General features: G+C 41.4%; 1 protein-coding gene across 1 annotated transcript in view; it reads left to right on the top strand.

Moving 5' to 3' along the window:
- Nucleotides 1-20447, top strand: part of hydin (HYDIN axonemal central pair apparatus protein) — an 869275-nt gene that overhangs the window by 717258 nt on the left and 131570 nt on the right. Inside the window, exons 60-65 of the mRNA XM_072547579.1 lie at nucleotides 2938-3173; nucleotides 3740-3891; nucleotides 9987-10173; nucleotides 14845-14956; nucleotides 16735-16995; nucleotides 19510-19655. Of these exons, the coding sequence (XP_072403680.1) occupies nucleotides 2938-3173; nucleotides 3740-3891; nucleotides 9987-10173; nucleotides 14845-14956; nucleotides 16735-16995; nucleotides 19510-19655 (1094 nt within the window). The remainder of the gene's footprint in view (nucleotides 1-2937; nucleotides 3174-3739; nucleotides 3892-9986; nucleotides 10174-14844; nucleotides 14957-16734; nucleotides 16996-19509; nucleotides 19656-20447) is intronic.

The following is a 20447-nucleotide window of genomic DNA, read 5'->3' as shown; positions in this document are numbered from 1 at the left end:
TGAATGTACTGTAGCCAAATTTGCAGATGGCACAAAAATAGATAGAAAGGCAAGTTGTGAGAGTGGCACTGGGCAGGCCTTACAGAATCATGGAATAGTTTCCTGGTCAACATGCAAAGTGGCCTTGGCTCCTCTGATAGACCTTCCTGGAAGACCTCCGCGTATTTAATTAGAAATTCACTCAGGAACCATTTTCCAATTAAAAAATGTTGAGCAAATGAAGGTGAATCTCACAACCAATCTCATCTCATCAGGCTTGGGTCTGAGCCTTTTACTAAAATCATTGGTAACTGAACCAGCTGCTTTTGGTATGAGACTGGAACCAAAGGTGTACCCTTAATCTATAAAGGCTCTCCAGTAAGATGGTCAGCTAAATCAAGGCCTTGGCCTTAAGAGCTGCAGTCCAGAGCAACTGTTGTTAAAATCTGGTTCAGAGATCACTGATATGGCTATGTTGGTATCAATCATCATTAGAATTGGTGTTGATTTTGATTGGTTCTGATTTGAATGTTGCTGAGCAATGTAACTGTTCCAAACAAGATGTAGGTGGACTTTCCAAGGTATGAACTCTCTTGGATACCCGCGTTTGAGTTATCTTACTCAACTTAGGTATAGTAGGACTCTTTAGGTATCTCGAGTCCGCATGCGAGCAGCAATTACGTAACATGTCAGCCAGAATCCTGAAGAAAACCTTTGACTGTTTGGCCAAGGATTGGCTTTGTTTCGGGATTTTGTTAGGGGCTGATCTGGGGTCCTTCTGATCAGGATAGGTCCTGAGTGAACCTATGCAATTGCCTGCAATCAAGTGGTGTTCCCTAAGCTCAGCTGGACTGGTGAGGGTGTCCACTTCTATTGGAATATCCTGCAACTCAGATGCTCCACTTGCTGCATTTTCCAATGATGAAGCCCGTTTAAAGTCCAGTTGGGCTTCAGCTCATCATTAATCATCATTAATCCCAGATACCAAACAGTCTCTGAGCATCTCATCAAGGATGAAACTAAAGTCACATGCTTCTGCCAATCATCTTAACCTAGTCAAAAAAATCCCAATATGGATTCCTGTTTCTTGAATTGCTGAGTAAAAACGATAGTGTTTTTGAATTAGCAGAGGTTTGGCTTCCTTAACTATATACATCAATTCTTGAAAGGTTTTGGTACCTGGTGTCTCAGGGAAAGTTAGGCTCCTAATAGAATAAAATAACAGAAAAAGCTGCAGCTCCACAGGCTGTCAGGAGAATTACTTGTTGCTTAGTATCTGCCATAATGTTGTTTGCCAGGAAAAGATAATGCATTCTTTCCACATACCAACTCCAATCAAACAAGTTCAGCTTCCCAAACAAAGGCATGATTTAAGAAATACTCACTCCAACCCAAAGACTACTGCGAGCGGGTTTCTTTGGGAACATGTTTTACTCTCGGTACCACGGGGCTGGTATCCTGTCACCAGATCACCCTTTATTTACACGTGAACAGTCATTGACTCTATTACTGCCTCTTCAGAGTCAGCTAAGTATCTCTGACACTTATTTTGTCAGCAGCAACTGCACTTAGTAAACTGGCTGTGGCCAGCTAGCTGAAAGCCAGTCCAGAGACTGAGGAGAACTTCTGAATCTCCTATTTTGTTAATTTTTTTTCTTTCAGCTTGGAGTCAATCCCTGAAATCAGCAGACTCTGATTCCCCTTTTTTAATATATAATATTCCCCACACGAACACTGCACAGTAGTAGTGCTTATATTTTCCCCACAATGCCCGTGGTCTGTGTGTGCGGTAAAACACACCATTGCGCAAAAAAACTTTATTTCATACTTTCCACCACCCAGGACAACAGCCATGTGGCCAGTGAACCATTAGCAAGCAAAGCTGGATAAAGGCTGTGCTTACATGAAGAAAGTGAAGAGGGAGGATAGGGATTAAATTAAAATAGAATTGGAGGGAAAAATAAAGCACTCCACCCCCACGGTGCCCACCTCTTCCTAAAGACATCGAAAGCATTGATGGACACCCATTACTCTCTCTGCATGGAAACCCAGGCTCAAACATAGCCGCGGAAGAGGGGCGGACAATCTGCAGACATGACCGCCTCCAAGCAGACTGCCTGCACCTGTTTATAGTCAGCCTGGCCAGGCCTAGGAGCAGTCCTCCGATCTGCCCAACCCCATCTGCACCGGATGCCAAAAGATCAGCAGCATGGGGCTGAAGTGCAATCAAAAACATAGCAAAAGTGGAGGTTGCAAACACCCACAACCAATATGTACTGGTTCACGATTTCACAGAATAAACAGTTGGACTGGGAATCTGTGAATCACTGCAATCTGTGGTTATGCAGGACTCCTGGGTGCAACCCCTTTCATCCCGGATCCCCAAAGGAACAAACTGACAAAGGCGGACAACGAGGAAGAGTGCAATGCTTGGGGCAGAGGTGCCAATAATGAGGCGGCATTATCTCAGGGTGGCTATAGGATGAGGGAGACAGCCTCATACACATGCACCATACCAGCCTGAAACACTGCTGCACACATGACCGATCATTACCTTTCATCACAAACCACAGGGGCATTCTTCTATCCTATCTGTCAGCCAGGGCTCCCTGACTAAACCAGATTAATAGCTCCAAACAGAGAACTCATTTTCTGTGAGGTCCATCTGGCTGATCTTGTTACAAGTGGTCTATGCTGTGACTAGTGCATAGTGAATGAACAGTTTTCTTCATTTTTCTTGCCTTTCTTCTTTGACAAACAAGATAAGTTAAACATATTTGCAAGTTTTTTGTGGTATGCTGAGAAAAGGATTTACAAAAAATTTGATTTCCATATTTCTGAAATGCTTTATAAATTCCTTCAGATGACGATGTTTGGTAACTTGTTGGCTATGTGCTTACCTGTGTTAAGCTTATGCTTCCTATGCTGTAGACTCATTGGTATTCATTGTTCGTCTAGGTATTGTGGTGGATGACATTGCTTCTATCTTTGAAGAGCATCATATTTGCCAGAATATTAATCTCCATCAGTGCTTGCAGTCTATTGTTTGCAGTGGAATCTATGTGGAGGATGAGAAGAGATACCTTTTCCATAATATACATGTTGGAGATCAAGCTGAAGCTCATTTCAAGATTATCAATGGAGGGAAAGTAGCTGCTGATGTGCTCGCATCCGTTAAACCAGTTTCTAATAAGGTAAATGCACAGTGTAATTCAACAATGATGTTCAAACACCGTACACTATAACCTCTGAGATTGCAAGGTATTGTCCCAATTGATTTCACTCTAATTTAAATATGGACTACTCGATGAAAACACCATCAGATTTTAAATGTCAGTTCTCCCTCGGCTGGTCGATGGTGTCAAGATTAGAGTGGTACTGATAAAGCACAGCCAGTCAGGCAGCATCCGAAGAGCAGGAATATTGACGTCTCGGGCAGGAGCCCTTCATCAGGAACTGGTCGATGGTGACCCCATGTCACAGGATGTGGCTACAGAGTAATACCCTGAACGTCTCCTGCTAATGGGACATTATATGGGGCCTGTGGGCAATTCCATTCCCAGTGCCTCAACTTTGCTGATTTCCACATCCACCCCACACCGATTGGGACACCAAACTCTGCCTCCTTAGCTCAGTTTTCTCTGCAAATGCTGCTGAGGATATTGTCTTTTCTCTGTTTTATTTCAAATCCGGTGACTTTTGCCTAGTCGTTAGAATTGTACTTTCACTGCTAATATTTGGTTCACTGTTTGTTTCTCAGGCTGCCGCTCGTATTACTGATATTTTTGATGTGACACCCACCCGAATGAACATCCCGAGCTATGACCACAAATTTGTGGTTGTAACATTCACTCCTCAGACTATGCAGAATTACCAGTGCATTTTCGAAGCTGTCGTGGAACCAACACCTGGGTATAGCATTGTCTATGGACATTATATAATTACAATTGTCGGGACAGAGCAAAAAATACATTTGATATACATAACTTATTTAAAGTTACTAAGTTGAAAAAGACATAAAAAGGACAAACAAACTACAGAGGTTAATTTGCATTGACTACCAGGTTGGGGAGCTATTATTAAATGTGCATTGAATCTTGATTAAGCATACAAGGTGTCCTTACTTAAAGTTGGCTTGCAATTGTGAAAATCTTAACTTTAAGTGAAATAACTAAAAGTAAAGCATAGTTTTGACATGAGTCAGTATTAAAGCCACAGTTAGGTTCCTGAGGGCAATTTTTGCCTGAAAAAGTCAATGTAAAAATTGAAATACTATGCCATACCTGTGTAGTACTGTGCATTTTGAGCTGAAATAACATGCAAACCCAAACAAGGAAAGTTTCAGTGAGGAAAACCAGCTTTTTGCTTTCAGGGAAGTCTGCAGATAAATTTACAGTACTTCACATTGAACGTTCACATCCTCCATCCTCTTCCCTGTAGAGGAATATAGAGCAGACGCTTGGCTTATACAGGTACCTGAACAAAAAAAAAACTGTTTAAAAAAGGAATCATGATATTCAGCTGCAGAATGCAAACACATTGATGCCAGCTCTAGTCCCACAGTCAGGAGGCCTCTGAAAATACAGTGACACAAGGGGACACAATGAGCTGGTGGCCTTGTTGCTAGACTATTAATCGAAAAACTCAGCTAATGTTCAGGGCAAGGAATCATTCTGCTGATTACCATATATCATCCTCCATAGGATGAACCACTAGGAGGAACCATTTAGGATGGCAAGGATACAAAATGTACTCTGGGTGAGGGATTTCAATGTCGACCTCCAACAGGATGTGAAGTTTGCACATTCTCCCTGTGTCTGCGTGGGTTTCCTCTGGGTGCTCCTGTTTCCTCCCACAATCTAAGGATGTGCAGATTAGGTGAATTGGCCATGCTACATTGCCCATAGTGCTCAGGGGTGTATAGGTTAGGTGCATTAAATATAGAGGAATGGGCAGGGTGGGATACTCTTTGGATGTTCCATGTGGACATGTTGGGCCAAAGGGCCTGTTTCCATACTGTAGAGATTCTAATTCTAAGTGGCTGTGCAGCAGTACTACTGTTCAAAGTGGTTGGGTCCTAAAGGACATAGCTACTAGACTGGCTGTGCAACAAGAGGGAAAATACTTGACCTCATCCTTACTAATCTGCCAGCTGCAGAAGCATCTGTCCATGACAGTATCAGTTAGAGTGACGACCGCACAGTCCTTGTGGTATGAAGTCCTGCCTTCACATTGAGAGTATTCTCCATCATGTTGTGTAGCACTATCACTGTGCTAAATTGGACAGACTTCAAAAAGATCTATCAGCTCAAGACTAGGCATCCATGAGGTATTGTGAGCCGTCACCAGCAGCAGAAAAGTGCTCCAGCACAATCTACAACTTCATGGCCTGGTTTATCGCCCACGCAATCATTACCATCAAGCCAGGGGAACAACCTTGGTTCAATGGAGAGTGCAGGAGGGCATGCCAGGAGCAGCACCAGGAATATCTGAAAATCAGCAGTCACCCTGGTGAAGCTACCAAACAGGGCTACTTATGTGCCAAACAGCTTAAGCAGGAAGTGGTAGACAGAGCTAAGCGGTCCCCCAACCAACAGATCAGCTCGAGGTTCTGCAGTCCTGCCACATCCAGTCATGAACAGTGGTGGATAATTAAACAATACACAATCCCCATCCTCAGTGGTGGAAGTGCAAAAGATAAGGCTGAAGCATTCGAAGAAATCTTCAGTTAGAAGTGCCGATTGGATGATTCATCTCGGTCTCCTCTAGTGGTCCCCATATCAGTCTTCACCCAATTTGATTCACTCCATGTGATATCAAGAAACAGTTCTAGATGCTGGACACTGTGAAGGCTATGGGCCCTGACAACATTCCGGCAACATTACTGAAGGCTTATGCTCCAGAACTTGCTCTCCCTTTGACCAGCTCTTCCAATCTAATTACAACACTGGCATCTGCCCAACAATGTGGAAAATTGCCCAGGTATGTTCTGTACATAAGAAGCAGGACAAATCCAACCCAGTCAATTACCAGGCCATCAATCCAGTCTTGATCATCAGTAAAGTGATGGGAGGTGTCATCAATACTGCTATTAAACAGTACCTCTCAGTGATGCTCAGTTTGGGTTCGGCCAGGGCCACTCAGCTCCTGACCTCATTACAGCCTTGGTTCAAACATGGACAAAGGAACTGAATTCCAGAGGTGAGGTGAGAGTGACAGCCCTTGACATCAAAGGTGCATTCACCTGAGTGTGGCAGCATGGAGCTCTAGCAAAGCTGGAATCAATGGGTCAGAAGCCAACTCTACACTGGTTGAAGTCATACCTGGCACACAGGAAAATAGTCATGGTTGTTGACACAGTCATTTCAGCTCTGGCACATTTCTGCAGAAGTCCCTCAGGTTAGTGTCTTAGGCCCAATCAGCTTCAGCTGCTTTATCAATGACCTTCCCATCATCATAAGTCAGCAGTGGGGATGTTTGCTGATGATTGTGCAATGGAGCACCATTTGTGACTCCTCAGATACAGAAGCAGACCACATTCAAATGCAACAAGATCTGGACTATACCTAGGCTTAGTGGCAAGTAACATTTGTGCCACACAAATGCCAGGCTCTGATCATCACCAATAAGAGACAATGTAACCACTGCCCCTTGACATTCAATGGTGTTATCATCACTGAATCCCCCAATATCAATATTCTGGGGGTTACTGTTGATCAGAAACTCAACTGAACTTTGCCACACATGCACAGTAGCTAGAAGAGCAGAGGCTAGGAATACTGCAGCAAGTAACTCACCTTCTAATTCCCCAAAGCCTGTCCATCGTCTACAAGGCACAAGTCAGAAGTGTAATGGAATACTCCCCACTCAAGAAGCTTAACCATCCAGGACAAAGCAGCTGCTTGCTTCACACTACATCCACAAGCATCCGCTCCTTCTAGCATTGATACTCAGTAACAGCAGGGTGTACTACCTAGAAGAGGCATTGCAGAAATTCACGAAAGATCTTCAGAAAGCACCTTCCAAACCCATGGCTACTTTCAACTGAAAAGACAAGGGTAGCAGGTACATGGGAACACCACCACCTTCAAGTTCCCCTGCAAGCCACTCATCACCCTAACTTGGAAATATATCGCTGTTCTTCCACTATTGCTGGGTCAACATCCTGGAATCCCCGCTCTAATGGTCAACCCACAGCAGTTGAACTGCAACAGTTCAAGAAGGTAGCTCATCACCACCTTCTCAAGGGTAACTGCCCTCCCTCAGCTGATAAATTAGTTCTCCCTCATGACGGAGGAAACACTGAGGATGACAAAGGCGCAAAGTGTACTCTGCTGGGAGATTTCAATGTCCACCACCAAGAGTGGGCAGTAAATGCTGGCCAGCCAGCGACACCAACATCCCACAAATGAATAAAAATAAAAATGATGCAATGACACTAGACATGACCAGGAATAAAGGGATGTCAAAAAAGTTTATGACACTCTAAATAAAGAGAAAGGACAATAAAAAAGCAACAACTCTTCAGCAAAATTACTTTTAAAATGCAAGAGATAAAACTAGAATTCCCATTACTCAAGTGAAATTTGATTATGTAAATTCTGGGTACTATTTTTGTTCCAATATTGGATCTGGAAGGTGCAAACACATCTGATGCATGTGTTCAGTGCTATAGGCTGTTCCTTTGCACTGACAGTATATGCCTGAAGTCTTCAGAATGGACAGGTCATAATGTCAGTCAGTGTGAAATACTGGTTTGACACTGCCTATTTGAGCTCACAGTTGCAGCTAACAGCTTTCGAATACAGACAGCTGAACACAAGTTCGCCCGCAGCAACACCATTAAATGGGATCAGCAACTACTTTCAGGTTATCTGCTGATTGATATTTAATGGCTGTATCTGCCTCTGCAGAAGGGTTTAGTGACATGATGTAAGTCTACAGGTAAAGTTATGGCAGGTGCTGAAGGAATTAATTCACACTTTAAAAGTTCTGATAAAACAATCAGCTCCAAGATGTGGATGCAGTAGTTTGCTCCTTTGGATTTTGAATGAACCTCGACAAAACACATCTTTTCAGACCTCTTTTAGAAAGATATGCTCCAAAGGAGGAGGATAGTGTGTCTTCTCCACTGTCACTGCCTCATGGGCAGGGAGGGAGGGAGACTTTAGGCTTGCAGAAAGGATCTAGCACCATTCACATCAATAGCCAAGCTTTGTATGGGTGATTGTTTGAAATTTTTGGGGATGAGACATTCTATTAAATGACATTGACTGTAAAAAACAGCATCCACAATCTCCTTTTCCCATACTTCTCAAAGACATTATGCACAGAGCATACCCTGGCTACACCCCATCCCTGACAGTCCTATTTGTTACTCTCTAACAGGTTGGAAGCTCTTACCCAGATGCATTGTGTACCTGCTCCACCTACACTGATGCACCCCTTTAAGAGTTTCTCACGTCACGTAAATTTGGGCCATCAGTGAAGGCCTGCTACTAACTAACTGCATGTGGTTACATATTACTGGATTACATTCCATCCAAAGAACAGACAACTCAAAGTTTGCATGCTGCCTTCATCAAAAGAATCATATGTGGGTCAATTTCACAGTGCAGTCCCTGCCCCTGCACAGTTCTGGTCATCATACAACAGATAAAGATATTGAGCCAGAAGTGAATGTTCCCACAGTGATAGATACTGTAACCAGGAACCTTAGAGCTGGCTGATACCAGAAAAGAAGAGACCAAGAGGAGCCTTCAGAAGATTTAAAAGTATGAAAGCATTTGATAGAGTAGATGTACAGAAATTGTTTTCACTTGTAGGTGAGTTCATATCAAGGGGCATAAAACATAAGTCAGATCAAAGGAAACAAATTGTCAGAGCTTTCTTCACAGACAATATTGTGAATGTTGAACTTACTGCCAGAGTGGGCTGGTATTTACTTTGTGGCTTGATTCATAAATGAGGACAGAACCAATGTTTAAATTCTTGCTTCTTACAGTTGAGATTTACTTTCCTGTTTTTGTTGGAATTGGTACCTTTTTAAATCTCTTGTTTTATGAGTGGTGGTACCTATTTGTAGCCTCATCTAAATCAGTTGGCCTGGGCAGCCATTCCTGCAGAGTGGATGGAAGTGGCATATGAGGACCCTGTGGAATCACTGACATAACAGACTCCATAGGAATTAGGAGAAAGTGAGGACTGCAGATGCTGGAGATCAGAGTCGAGTCTGGGGTACCGGAAAAGCACAGCAGGTCAGGCAGCATCCAAGGAGCAGGAGAATCGATGTTTCGGGCATTAGTCCTTCATCCTTCATCTTCCAAGGATGCCTACTTTGAAGAAGTTCGCCTCCTCTCTACACAAGGATCTGAGTGAGTCCCTCACTCATTGCACCCCCCCCCAGCCCTGAAACTTCTCAGCCACGTCCTGAAGCAGACTCGCTACCACAGCCACATCTCCTTCCTCAGTGCCCACCATTCCTGATGAAGGGCTTCTGCCAAAACATCAATTCTCCTGCTCCTGGGATGCTGCCTGACCTGCTGTGCTTTTCCAGCACCACACACTCAACAGTTTGCTTCCTGAACTGACCTGCAAACGTCCTGGTGATTTACAAATGAGCATAATGGCTCATATCCTAGATTGGGAAAAGGTAAAAGTTGTGTCTGATACAGGCACAATTCTGCAGCAGTGCAGGATCTGTCATTAATCTAACTTGCTCCTACTATCTGCAAGAAATATTGGCCCAGGTGAGGGTGTGGGTCGATGCTGCCATACATAAAACAATGGACCTGTAAGTTTACCAATGCAGGGGCAAAAAAAAAGGAAAAGTTGCAAAATCTAACTATACAAAGTAAAAATCCAAGGATTTTTACAAGTGTTTTGCAAGATTAGCATTGCAGAATGAATGGAGTTGTATATCCACAGATTAAATATCTGAATTTACTATAGCTTTGTACTATTTTCTTAGGGAATACTGCATTCCTTTTTTATCTTTTGTTTTCCAGTGTTCCAAAGTCAAAGTCCTTGGTATTTGATATCATTGGAGATGGGAACCTGCCCCGGATCAATGTCCTGCAGCCTATGCTGCGCAATAAGAAAGGGAACCCACTGCTAATCTACTCACGTCTACTGTTAGGTCGAACAGAGAAGCTGCCTGTTGTCCTCAAAAATGATGGTACCTTACCTGCCCAGGTAACATGTGAACCGAATGGTAATATATTTAGTAGTAATATAGTGGCATAAAATGTACCTTCTTTAGTTTCAAGAAATTCACTCTTGCAAATAGTTTTCTGCTGCAGCAATTATTTTCTTGGCTTCCCACACTGCAGCACACCACATTCAAATTGCATCCACTCCGTATCCAAGTATGATCGGGGGGATTATGACCAATATCTCCACAATTTTCTCCCTTCAGTGGTTTTTTCAGTGTGTTTATATGAGGGTGAGGGCTGCAGAGTGGGCGAGCTAACTGATGATGGCTTTGTGGAAGCTGTTCAAGTGGGGGGATAGCAAAATGGAGTATAGCATAAACAAGGGACCAATTAGTGAAGGGGATTTGCACAGTTCTCTGCAGGAAAGAGCATTAGTTTGGAAGTCTGTGCTGCTTGTCCGGTGCCAAGGGGTGGAGAGAAACTTAGAGTTGGGAGGGGAGATTCAGTCATAGTTGTCCCTGTAGTCACCAATAACATAGACATGACAAGAAAAGATGTTTTGCATAGCCAGCAAGAGGAGCTAGTCATCAAATTATGACATGAATTGTGACCTGAATATTGAAAGGTGACATTAAGGCAGCACAGGGCACTAGGAAAAGGTGGTGGGGTTAATTAAGGATGGTATTCACACAGTCATAAGAAATGGCCCACATTCAGGAAACCAGCATGTAGAGATGGTTTGGGTAGGGATGAGAAAGGGTAGATGCAAGAAGTGGCATATGAGAGTGTTGTACAGGCATCCTAACAGTAACCACATGGTAGGGTAAAGTATGAAAGAAGCAATTACAAGAGCTTATCAGACATGTATAGCAATATCGTGGAAATTTTAGTCTACATGTAGATTGGAAAAATCAGGTGAGCAAAAGTAGCCTGTGATTAGAAATTCACAGAATGTTTAGGATAGTTTCTTAGGACAGTATGTTCTGGTTAAACAGCAGGTTATACTAGGTTACACAATATACACTGTGATAGAATTAATTAGTTATCTCACAGTAAAGGTTCTGTTAGGCAGAATGAACTGTAATGTTATTGAATTTCACATTCAGTTGGAGGGACAGAAGAGTGGGTACCAAACTCTTATTTTAAACATAAATAAAGGCAATAATGATGGCAAACATGTTCACACATAGGATATCTGGAATGAACTGCCAAAGGAAGTGGTAGATGCAGGTACAGTTACAACTTTTAAAAGGCATTTGGATAGGTACATTCATAGGAAAGGTTTAGAGGGATATGGGATACTGGATTAGTGGTGCTGGAAGAGCACAGCAGTTCAGGCAGCATCCAAGTAGCTTCGAAATCGACGTTTCGGGCAAAAGCCCTTCATCAGGAATGGGGTATGGGCCAAACTCAGGCAAATGGGACTTGTTTAGTTTGGAAAGCTTGGTTGGCTTTGATATTTTGGACCAAAGAGCCTGTTTCTGTGTCTTATGACTCTAGCCAGCTAAAATGAACTGGCAAATGGGGATGAGGGATAGGTCAATGGAATTGCTCCTTATTCAGTTGACATGGGTATATGAAATTGGTTTATTTCCAGCAAGCCTCTACATTCACTCAATGCTATCTTCTTTCATTCAAAGTGCTTAAACAAAGTGCTAATGCTTACTTCTTAACATAGATTTCTTAAATACATGCATTTAAGAGAATATCTTAGAAAACACAGAATGGATACATTCCATTGAGTAAGCAAAATTCTGAGTAGAGAATCCATCATCACTAGTTAATTAAAAAGAGATTATCTATTTAAAAGAAAAGGCACATAATTGCACCAAAGTGGCGAGAAAATCGAACAAAATATGAAAATCAACAAAGAAATACAAAAAATGAATATGATGAGAGTTCATGTTATGTGCAAATACCCCCAGTCAATCACAGCTCCAGAAACACTGCAGGTTTGAAGCTTCTACTATGTCGGGAACACCCACAAATTGGCCACTTAGTGGTCAGAAGTCATGACAATTGAAAGACCATTTGACCCAGTGAGCCTTCTATGCTACCTGACACAGCCACCACTGGTTTTCAGAGAACTTTAAAATGAAAGTGAAGAAAAAAATCAATGAGACAGGATTTCATATTGCACCCAGTCAGATACAAAGGGTTTCCAAACATACCTGAAGCATTGGGTCCCTTGTCGGATACCAAAAGGCACCACCCAGGTAGTCACTCTGCTCCCCCACCTCTGAAAACCTGGAGATAGAGTGGACAATCCCATTTGGCCAGCAATAATAATAACCCTAAAATTAATTGGACAGCTACCTGCCACTTGTGGGCAGATAGCCCTGCAGGTACCCCACTTTCTCTCAGGCTAGATTTTTTATCCCAATGTGCTTACAACATTGATATTTTGTATGGAATTGCTGTGTAAGTGACCTTAAGGTGATATCACCAAATGTAACACCTTTACATTCCTCAAATTTGAATGAATTACTGCTCAATGGGTCAAGATAATCCATTGATCAATCAAATTGCCACATTGAGGTACATTTACTGATACTATACAACTCTAAAAGGAGTCTACAACCAATTCATTCATTACACGATTGAAATATGTTCAGATTCATCACTCCTTTATTAGCTTAGTGTTACTTCAAAAACCCTGCCTCTTCACTCTGAATAATTTATCAGACAATACTCAATCTCATCTAAGATATCAATGAACATTTCCTTGAGAGTTATTCCTCATTACTACTGTTCTAATTTCATCTTCTGATCTACCTAGATTCACAGTACATGGTTATAACACCACTAATTGTTCTGTTGCATCCAATAACTGGATTGTTACAAAATCTGATAACCATTAAGTCTCCTGTACTCTATCACAAAATTTGTTCCATGAAATAAATAACTTCTCTCAGGATTTATTTAGAAATAAAGCAGGCATTTGATCCAGAGTATATTTTTCCATCAATAATCTCAACAGAACTATCGTATACTTCAGTCCAAATAAATAAGTTTCTCAACTATCTGTACATACCATGATATGTTCTTCCATAGAAGATCAATCCATTCTGATGGCACTATAGGCATTTAAGCACAAAGTACAATACCAAGCACAAACCTTATTTCCCCCTTAGTCGAGTACTGTAGATGTCCACATTATGACCTATGGAAGAATGAAGTTGACATAATTAAGATTCTGAGAGTATCTGAGCAAATCAAAGCCCAACAATTTAAACTTATTTTCTGAAAATGTCTACCATGGGAGTTTAGATTTTATGTTCAAAAAACCCAAAGCACTCACCTCTGCTTCAGTGTAGGAACTCATATAACCAGGTAGTAAGGAAGAGAAACAAAAGCAGAAACTACTGGAGAAACTCAGCAGTTCTGGAGGCATCTGTGGAGAGAAATCAGTGTTCAGAATTTAAGTCAAACTCTGAAGAAGGGTCACTGGACCTGAAACATTAAGTCTGTTTTCTCTCCACAGATACGACCAGACCTGCTGAGTTTTTCCAGTAATTCCTGGTTTTCTTTCAAATCTTCATCAGTTCTTTATTTATCTTAGTGAAGAAAGAACACTGGAGAACCTAATAATTGTGTACTTCAACACACAGAAGCATACTCAACAAATGCACTTTCAGTCTGCTCCTGGTTAAAATTTTTAATCAACTTGTTTGGACATGTTCTGACATTACCTTCATAGCCATGACGTCTTGAAGTGGGTGTTGAACCAAGACTTTTGTATCAGAGGAAAGGGCAGCATCACTGAGCCACAAAGTGAACACAAGTCAGTATCAGTTATTGTTTAGTGCAAGCATATAACTAACCTCTAACTCATAGACAATTAACAGCCTTGATTTCTGCTGTTTCTGAAAATTACTCTACCACTGGCACATCCCAGTTGGAATTGAAGTGAGGGATTGAATCCGTTTATCTCTTTTGAAGGAATGAGCGAATTAGTGCATATGGAGAACTTGTCAGAGAGGGCTGTGCTTTTGCTTTTATAATATATTTCCATTCCTTTTCATGCATAATCAGAGTACATGGTTAGTTGTAGTTGATTTTGATTGATACATACACAATGGGTCAAAGAGCCTCTTTCTGTGCTGTAGATCTCTATGACTCTGTGTGCATAGATCACCAAAGTGTTAACTAGAGAGGCACTGAGGCTTTAAAAGTAAGCCATCAGGCATTTCGGCTGCTCATTTGAGTTACTAGACAACAGGTTTTGGAATTTTCAGTGGACAGCTTCCACCTTTTTGAGTGATGTCCTGAGGGCTCAATTCCTCATGGACAATAAATTACATATAAACAGATGTTGGAAAAACTGGATAAGGAGGTAAATTAGATTACTAATGTGTCGTTTGTATTCCTCGATGGAATCTGTCCTTGAAATTGAGTGTTTGGCTCTGTATATTTTGTATAGATAGTTGAGAAACCTATTTACTTGTTCTCAAAATAAAACTATTTTGAGAAATATCATAGAGTGTAATTCTCCTACAAGATGAGAAGTCTGAGAATGACCTCATATTAATTTCCTCATTAATAGAAATGAGGAAACCTGTATCCATATTATTTCCCCTGTCAAAAATAAGTCCATTGGTGTTTGTAGGATAATTTGAAGGAGGACAATTTAACAATCCCAAATACATTCATATCAGAGTTTGTCAATCTTCACATAAATAATCTATCAACTGGGTTCTTTGCTTGATAGGTGTCTGTCAATATCTCTGATGATTATGGAGTGTTTTCTCTGAAGGAATGTATTGGAACCATGTGCACCTATCCTAAACACAAGTATATTCAAGAAGACAATCCGAAAAAAGGTAACAAACAGAAAGTGAGCTACTTACAGGGGCAGTATTTTTATACTCAGGGAACAACACAGGGCAAATTAATTGAAATATGTTGATTATAACTTTAGACTGGTTCAGCAACATGGCGTGAATGTTGTTAATGTATAATAGATGTTTGGTTATAATTGGGGCTGCTGTGTGATTGATGTTGGTTGGATCAAGAATAGATGTTGCTCAAGTAGGTCGAGGATTCTGGTTGGGATGGGTTGATGCTGTTTGTCGTTTTTTTATTCATTCAGTCATTCTCATTGAGATACTGTGCGTCGTTTGCACCTGACAATTGCTCGCAGTACTTTAATCAATGTTAGTGAACAACTACTAGTCTGAAAAATGAACAGTATATCAAACATAGCCCCTCGCTTCATGGCAAGGACACTTACATAGGAATAAGATTTCACATTTCAGCTGAGATTTCTTCACCAACTTCCTTACTGAGCAATAACATTGAACAACAAATTATGATTCTGGGGATCTCTCTTCTGCTGGATTTTCTGACACTGCAAGAAGTCTCATTGAGCATGAATGAAATGGAAGGGATGGCCAAGTGGTATTATTGCTAGATTATCAATCCAGAAACTCAGCTAATGTTCTGGAGATGCAGGTTTGAATCTCACCATGAAATTTGAATTCAATTAAAAATAAATCTGGAATTAAGAATCTACTGATGACCATGAAACCATTATCGATTATCAGGAAAAACCCATCTGGTGCACTCATGTGGATCAAGGAAGGAAATTTGCCATCCTCATCCAGTCTGGCCTGCATATGACTCCAGACTGACAGCATTGTGGTCACCTCTCAACTGCTGTCTGAAATGGCTGATCAAGCCACACATTTGTGCCAGTCACTCCAAAATCGGAAAGAAATCCACCTGACAAATCACCTGACATCAACCGAGGCAGCATAAAAGAAATATAAACAGCCCTGTCAACCCTGCAAAGCCCTCCTTACTAACATCTGGGGGCTAGCCCCAAAATTGGGAAAATTGTTTCACAAATAACTGACATGGTAATACTCACATCACACCTTACAATGTAAGAAATTATATCTTACAGACAATGTCCCGGACACCAGAACACTTAGTGTAGGAGTTGGGGTGTCATGTTGCGGCTGTGCAGGATATTGGTGAAGCCACTTTTACAATACTGCATACAATTCTGGTCACCCTTCTATAGGAAAGATAGTGTCAAACTTGAGAGTGCAGAAAAGATTCACAAGAATGTTGTCAGGCCGAGTGGGTTTGAAGTATAGGGAGAGGCTAATAAGACTAAAGCTTTCTACACTGGAGCATTGGAGGCTTATAGGGGAGAACTTATAGAGGTTTATATAATCATGAGGAGCATAGATGGGGTAAATAGCCACGGTCTTTTTCCTAGGAAGTATGAGTCCAAAACTCGAGGGCACAGGTCTAATGTGAGAGGGGAACGATTTAAAAAGGACCAAGGGTAACATTTTTGCCCAGACGGTGTTGAGTGTGTGGACAAGCTGCCAGAGGAAGTGGTGGAGACATTTAATTGGGTACATGTAGAAGAAGGGTTTAAAGGGATATGGGGAAAATGCTGGCAAATGGAACTAGGCAGATCTGGTCGATGTGCACAAGTTGGACCAAAGGGTTTGTTTCGTGCTGTGTGACTTTGTGACTTTGTGATTCTCCCTCTTTTAATAACTCAAGTTTCAAAGCCTAATTTTCTATGACTTTGAAAATGGTTATCAAACTAAAGCCATATTTTATTTTACCTTACACACAGTAAAGGAAAGTTGCATGCTCACTATCAAGCTCAACAGTGGGGAGGAGGCCAAGTTTGATGTTTCCTTCCAACCAACCTTAGCTCAGCACCTGGAAGGAGCATTGTACTTGACAGTGCTCAACAACCAGTTTGAGGACACTATCATACGATTAATTGGTGAAGGTTTTCAGGATGATATCACATTTGACAATATCCATGGACTAGGAAGAACTGGCTCGGTGGAAAGCTTTACAAACTTTCTGGAGGACACTGATGTTAAAGGTGAGGACAATTTGCAATTTTGTTGCAATACCAAGTGTAAATCCCAGATGCCAATCATGAGAATTTAGACAAGCACCAAAGGAGGTCATGTCTGGGGTAGCAAGTTCAACGCATAGCGAAATGCTTTTTAACTTTTCTGCCTTTACCACCACTAAAGGCAGTACGTTATAGATACTACAATCCTCTGGGTGAAAATATTTATCTGCAATTTTTCTCTAATCCTTTTGTCAATTATGTTAATTCAATGCCTCCGGTTATTCATTTTCAGCTAGCGAAATGAAGTTCTTCCTATTCAGTCTGTCCAAATTCCTCATTATCTTATTCACCTCAACTAAATCTCTCTTCAGCCTCCTTGGATCCAAAGGGCAATGACCACACACTCCCTCAAACCAATCACAATTTTTCTGATTTTTCCTCACTGCAAGAATTCTGTTGATCACCTGATGAAGGAGCAGTGCTCCGAAAGCTAGCGCTTCCAAATAAACCTGTTGAACTATAACCTAGTGTTGTGTGATTTTTAACTTTATTTTGATTTCCACCTTAACCAAGTGTAGGAGCAGCCCACAAAGATTAGGAGTAGGAGGAGCTGAAGTGGAACCAAAAGAATAGCAAAAGCTTACTTAAATAATCAAACAGTGGGGTGCAACCACCCAAAACAATATTTACATGGCCCACAGACTTCACAGAGAGCTCAGCTCTTTTGTTTAATTTAACTTGTTCAGAGATGTTATTACAAGCTTCTGGAACTTGAACCCAGGCTTCCACTATGATGGTGCCACACATCCAATGAGTGTTAGCTGCTCTCAATCAACTCTAGAGCTGTTCTCATTTACCCTTGAGGGCGTGTTCAAGTCCCACTTACTCCAGAGGTGTTTTATGACCTCTCCAAACAGGATGGATAGAAAATACTAATTGCTTTACCCTGAAGCCCCATGCCTTTCTAACACTGACAGATGGGCTGTTGAGTTTCAAGAAGGAGGCTCATTACCACCTTCTCAAAGACAATTACAATTAGACAATAAATTCTGGCCTAGCCAGCGATGCTCACTCCCCATGAACTAAGTGAAAACATTGGGATATCTAAGTACTCATTTGCAAGTGACAGTATAACTTCAGTTTTACAGGATTCAATTAATATCTAATTCCCAAGGCTCACCATCAGAAAATTGTACTTCTACATGTGATGATTTTTTCACCCTTTCTCAAATAGATTTTCTTCACCTACTTTTGAACAAGACTTCCATCAGCAATCCAATTTCACCTGAGTTAAAGTGTGATTTGGAATGCTTTGCCACCGGATAAAAAACAAAGTCTTTTGACAGTGAGGTACAGGCTGACCAGTGAATGACCATCATACTTTCACAATCATAAGGATGTCAAGCTTCAGGAAATGGACACTGGAACTCGTGTCTTCATGCAGTCTAAGCATTGAATAACACTGTTGAACTCAGTACACACCTAACACTGATATTGCATAGTTGATCTGTTGACCCATATTGTTCCCTGTTCTTTGGTTAGAATGCTATCCAGTGGTTACATAAACAGCAAAGAAGTTGGTTAATGGATGTCCAAATTCACAGGCTGCATATGTTTCAACATGGCTGCACTGTGCACTTCCTTAAAATCCCTGTTCATTTGCTCACATTAGGTGTGAGCTGCACTGACCCCTTGTCAAAAGGCTTGTAGCTATTTCATTGGACATCCATATTCTTCAGATTGTAAAGGTGTAAGGGCAGGATCAAGGAAGGCCACGTAGTTAATATTAACATATATATCGAGCATGCTTCCCACAATCTGGTCTAGAAAGGACCATTGTTAAAGAGAAGAAGTGAATTGGCCTTAATAAATGGCATGAGAGAACCCAAACCACAAGCTTCATTGCTGCCCGGCCTGAATAGAAAGGCCTTCTTCTTTCTCTGGCACGTAGTCTGGATTTTAGAGGCTTTTTCCAGCTGCCAACAAGCAGGAAAGCAAGGAGATTGATCACTAAACTATGGCAGTATGCCACTGACGATGAAGACCCCATGATTTTCCAGTACAGATGGTGGAGAATACAGCAGACTACTGCCTAACTGTAATCTGTTTGAGGTCCTTAATTATGTCATGTCCCATCTGCCAATGAGCCCTTATCCACTGACTTTCTAGTATGTGATAAAGTTTGCCCTAATCTTACTCACCTGTTTTTGATTATAGTTGTGCTTTAAATGTCAAACGCGCCACAGTGACTTACTCTTGCCTCCTGGTCGGAGAATTGTGGGTTCAAATCCTCCTTCAGAGTCTTGAACTGAAATCTATGATGACACTTCAGTGCATTATCATAGCTTGGCTAACACACTTCAGTTACAACAGCTGAATACAACCTTGTGCCAAGATCTGCCTAATCTTTGATCCAATAATTTAGTTAAGTCTGTTTGTCTTTGTGAATGTTTTCCACTTTATACGTGTGTGGCTCTCAGCAGCCTGGTCGTAAGATAAAGGAAAACATTGAGATGTTTTGATGGTTTTCCATTCCAGCAACACATTTAGAGCATATCAAATTTGGAGACTGTCATATTGGCAAGCCCTATCTGGTGACGTTCACAATGACCAATCGAGGTGTTGCAGACATCATACGATTTGAATGGCTTTCAGACATCAGCGAGCTCAACATCTCTCCACAGGTATTTGCTCCGAACCTTGGCCGCTGACATTTTGTGCTGTCCCATTATTTCACATACTGAAATAGTTATAGCAATAGAAATCAGGAAGAATATCTCAAATGTGGGAGAGAAGCTTAAGCCAGAGCAAGGAAGGCTTAGAGGAAGCATGAGGAAAAGTTGGCAGGCTGCTATGAAACAAATAGTAAAATGTTCTTCAAACATGTTAATAGGAAAGGATTAGTGAAGGATAGAGTGGGCCTATAAGGAACAAGCAGGGTTAGCTGCTCACTGAAGCAGTGGGTTCAGCAGCGGTCCTGAATGAGTACTTTGCTTCTGCAGTCAAATGCTCTACCACTGAGCTATACCCCCAGTACATTGTTCCGTAGTAATTGTAATGAGGTCAGCTAGATGGACCTTGTAGAATATTATTTCCCCATCTAGAGCTGTTAATCTGATCCAATCAGGGAGCCCTGGCTGACAGATATAAATAGGAGTGTCAGAGGTTCTGATAGCTGGCTCTGAAGGCGCTGGATCATTATTAAGGACTCTCCATGTGCAAACAAAGGGTGACTTGGTGACTGTGGAATTATTTCAGCTTCTGACTTTACAAAAATAGAAAATGGTGACAATGGCTTAGTTGAAAATTTGCGTGTTGAGCAACTGAGCAGTATAGTGATAGATAAAGAAGAGGTGCTAAAAAGACTGGCAGAACCCCAGGTAGAAAAGCCAAAAGGACCAGATGAGATGCATCCTAGATTACTGAGACAGGTAAGGGAACAAATCATGGAGCCTTTAACAGAAATTTTCCAAGCC

This window comes from Chiloscyllium punctatum, chromosome 26 (assembly GCF_047496795.1).
Source record: "Chiloscyllium punctatum isolate Juve2018m chromosome 26, sChiPun1.3, whole genome shotgun sequence".
Classification (NCBI taxonomy): Eukaryota; Metazoa; Chordata; class Chondrichthyes; order Orectolobiformes; family Hemiscylliidae; genus Chiloscyllium; species Chiloscyllium punctatum.
This window is presented reverse-complemented; position numbering and strand designations above follow the sequence as displayed.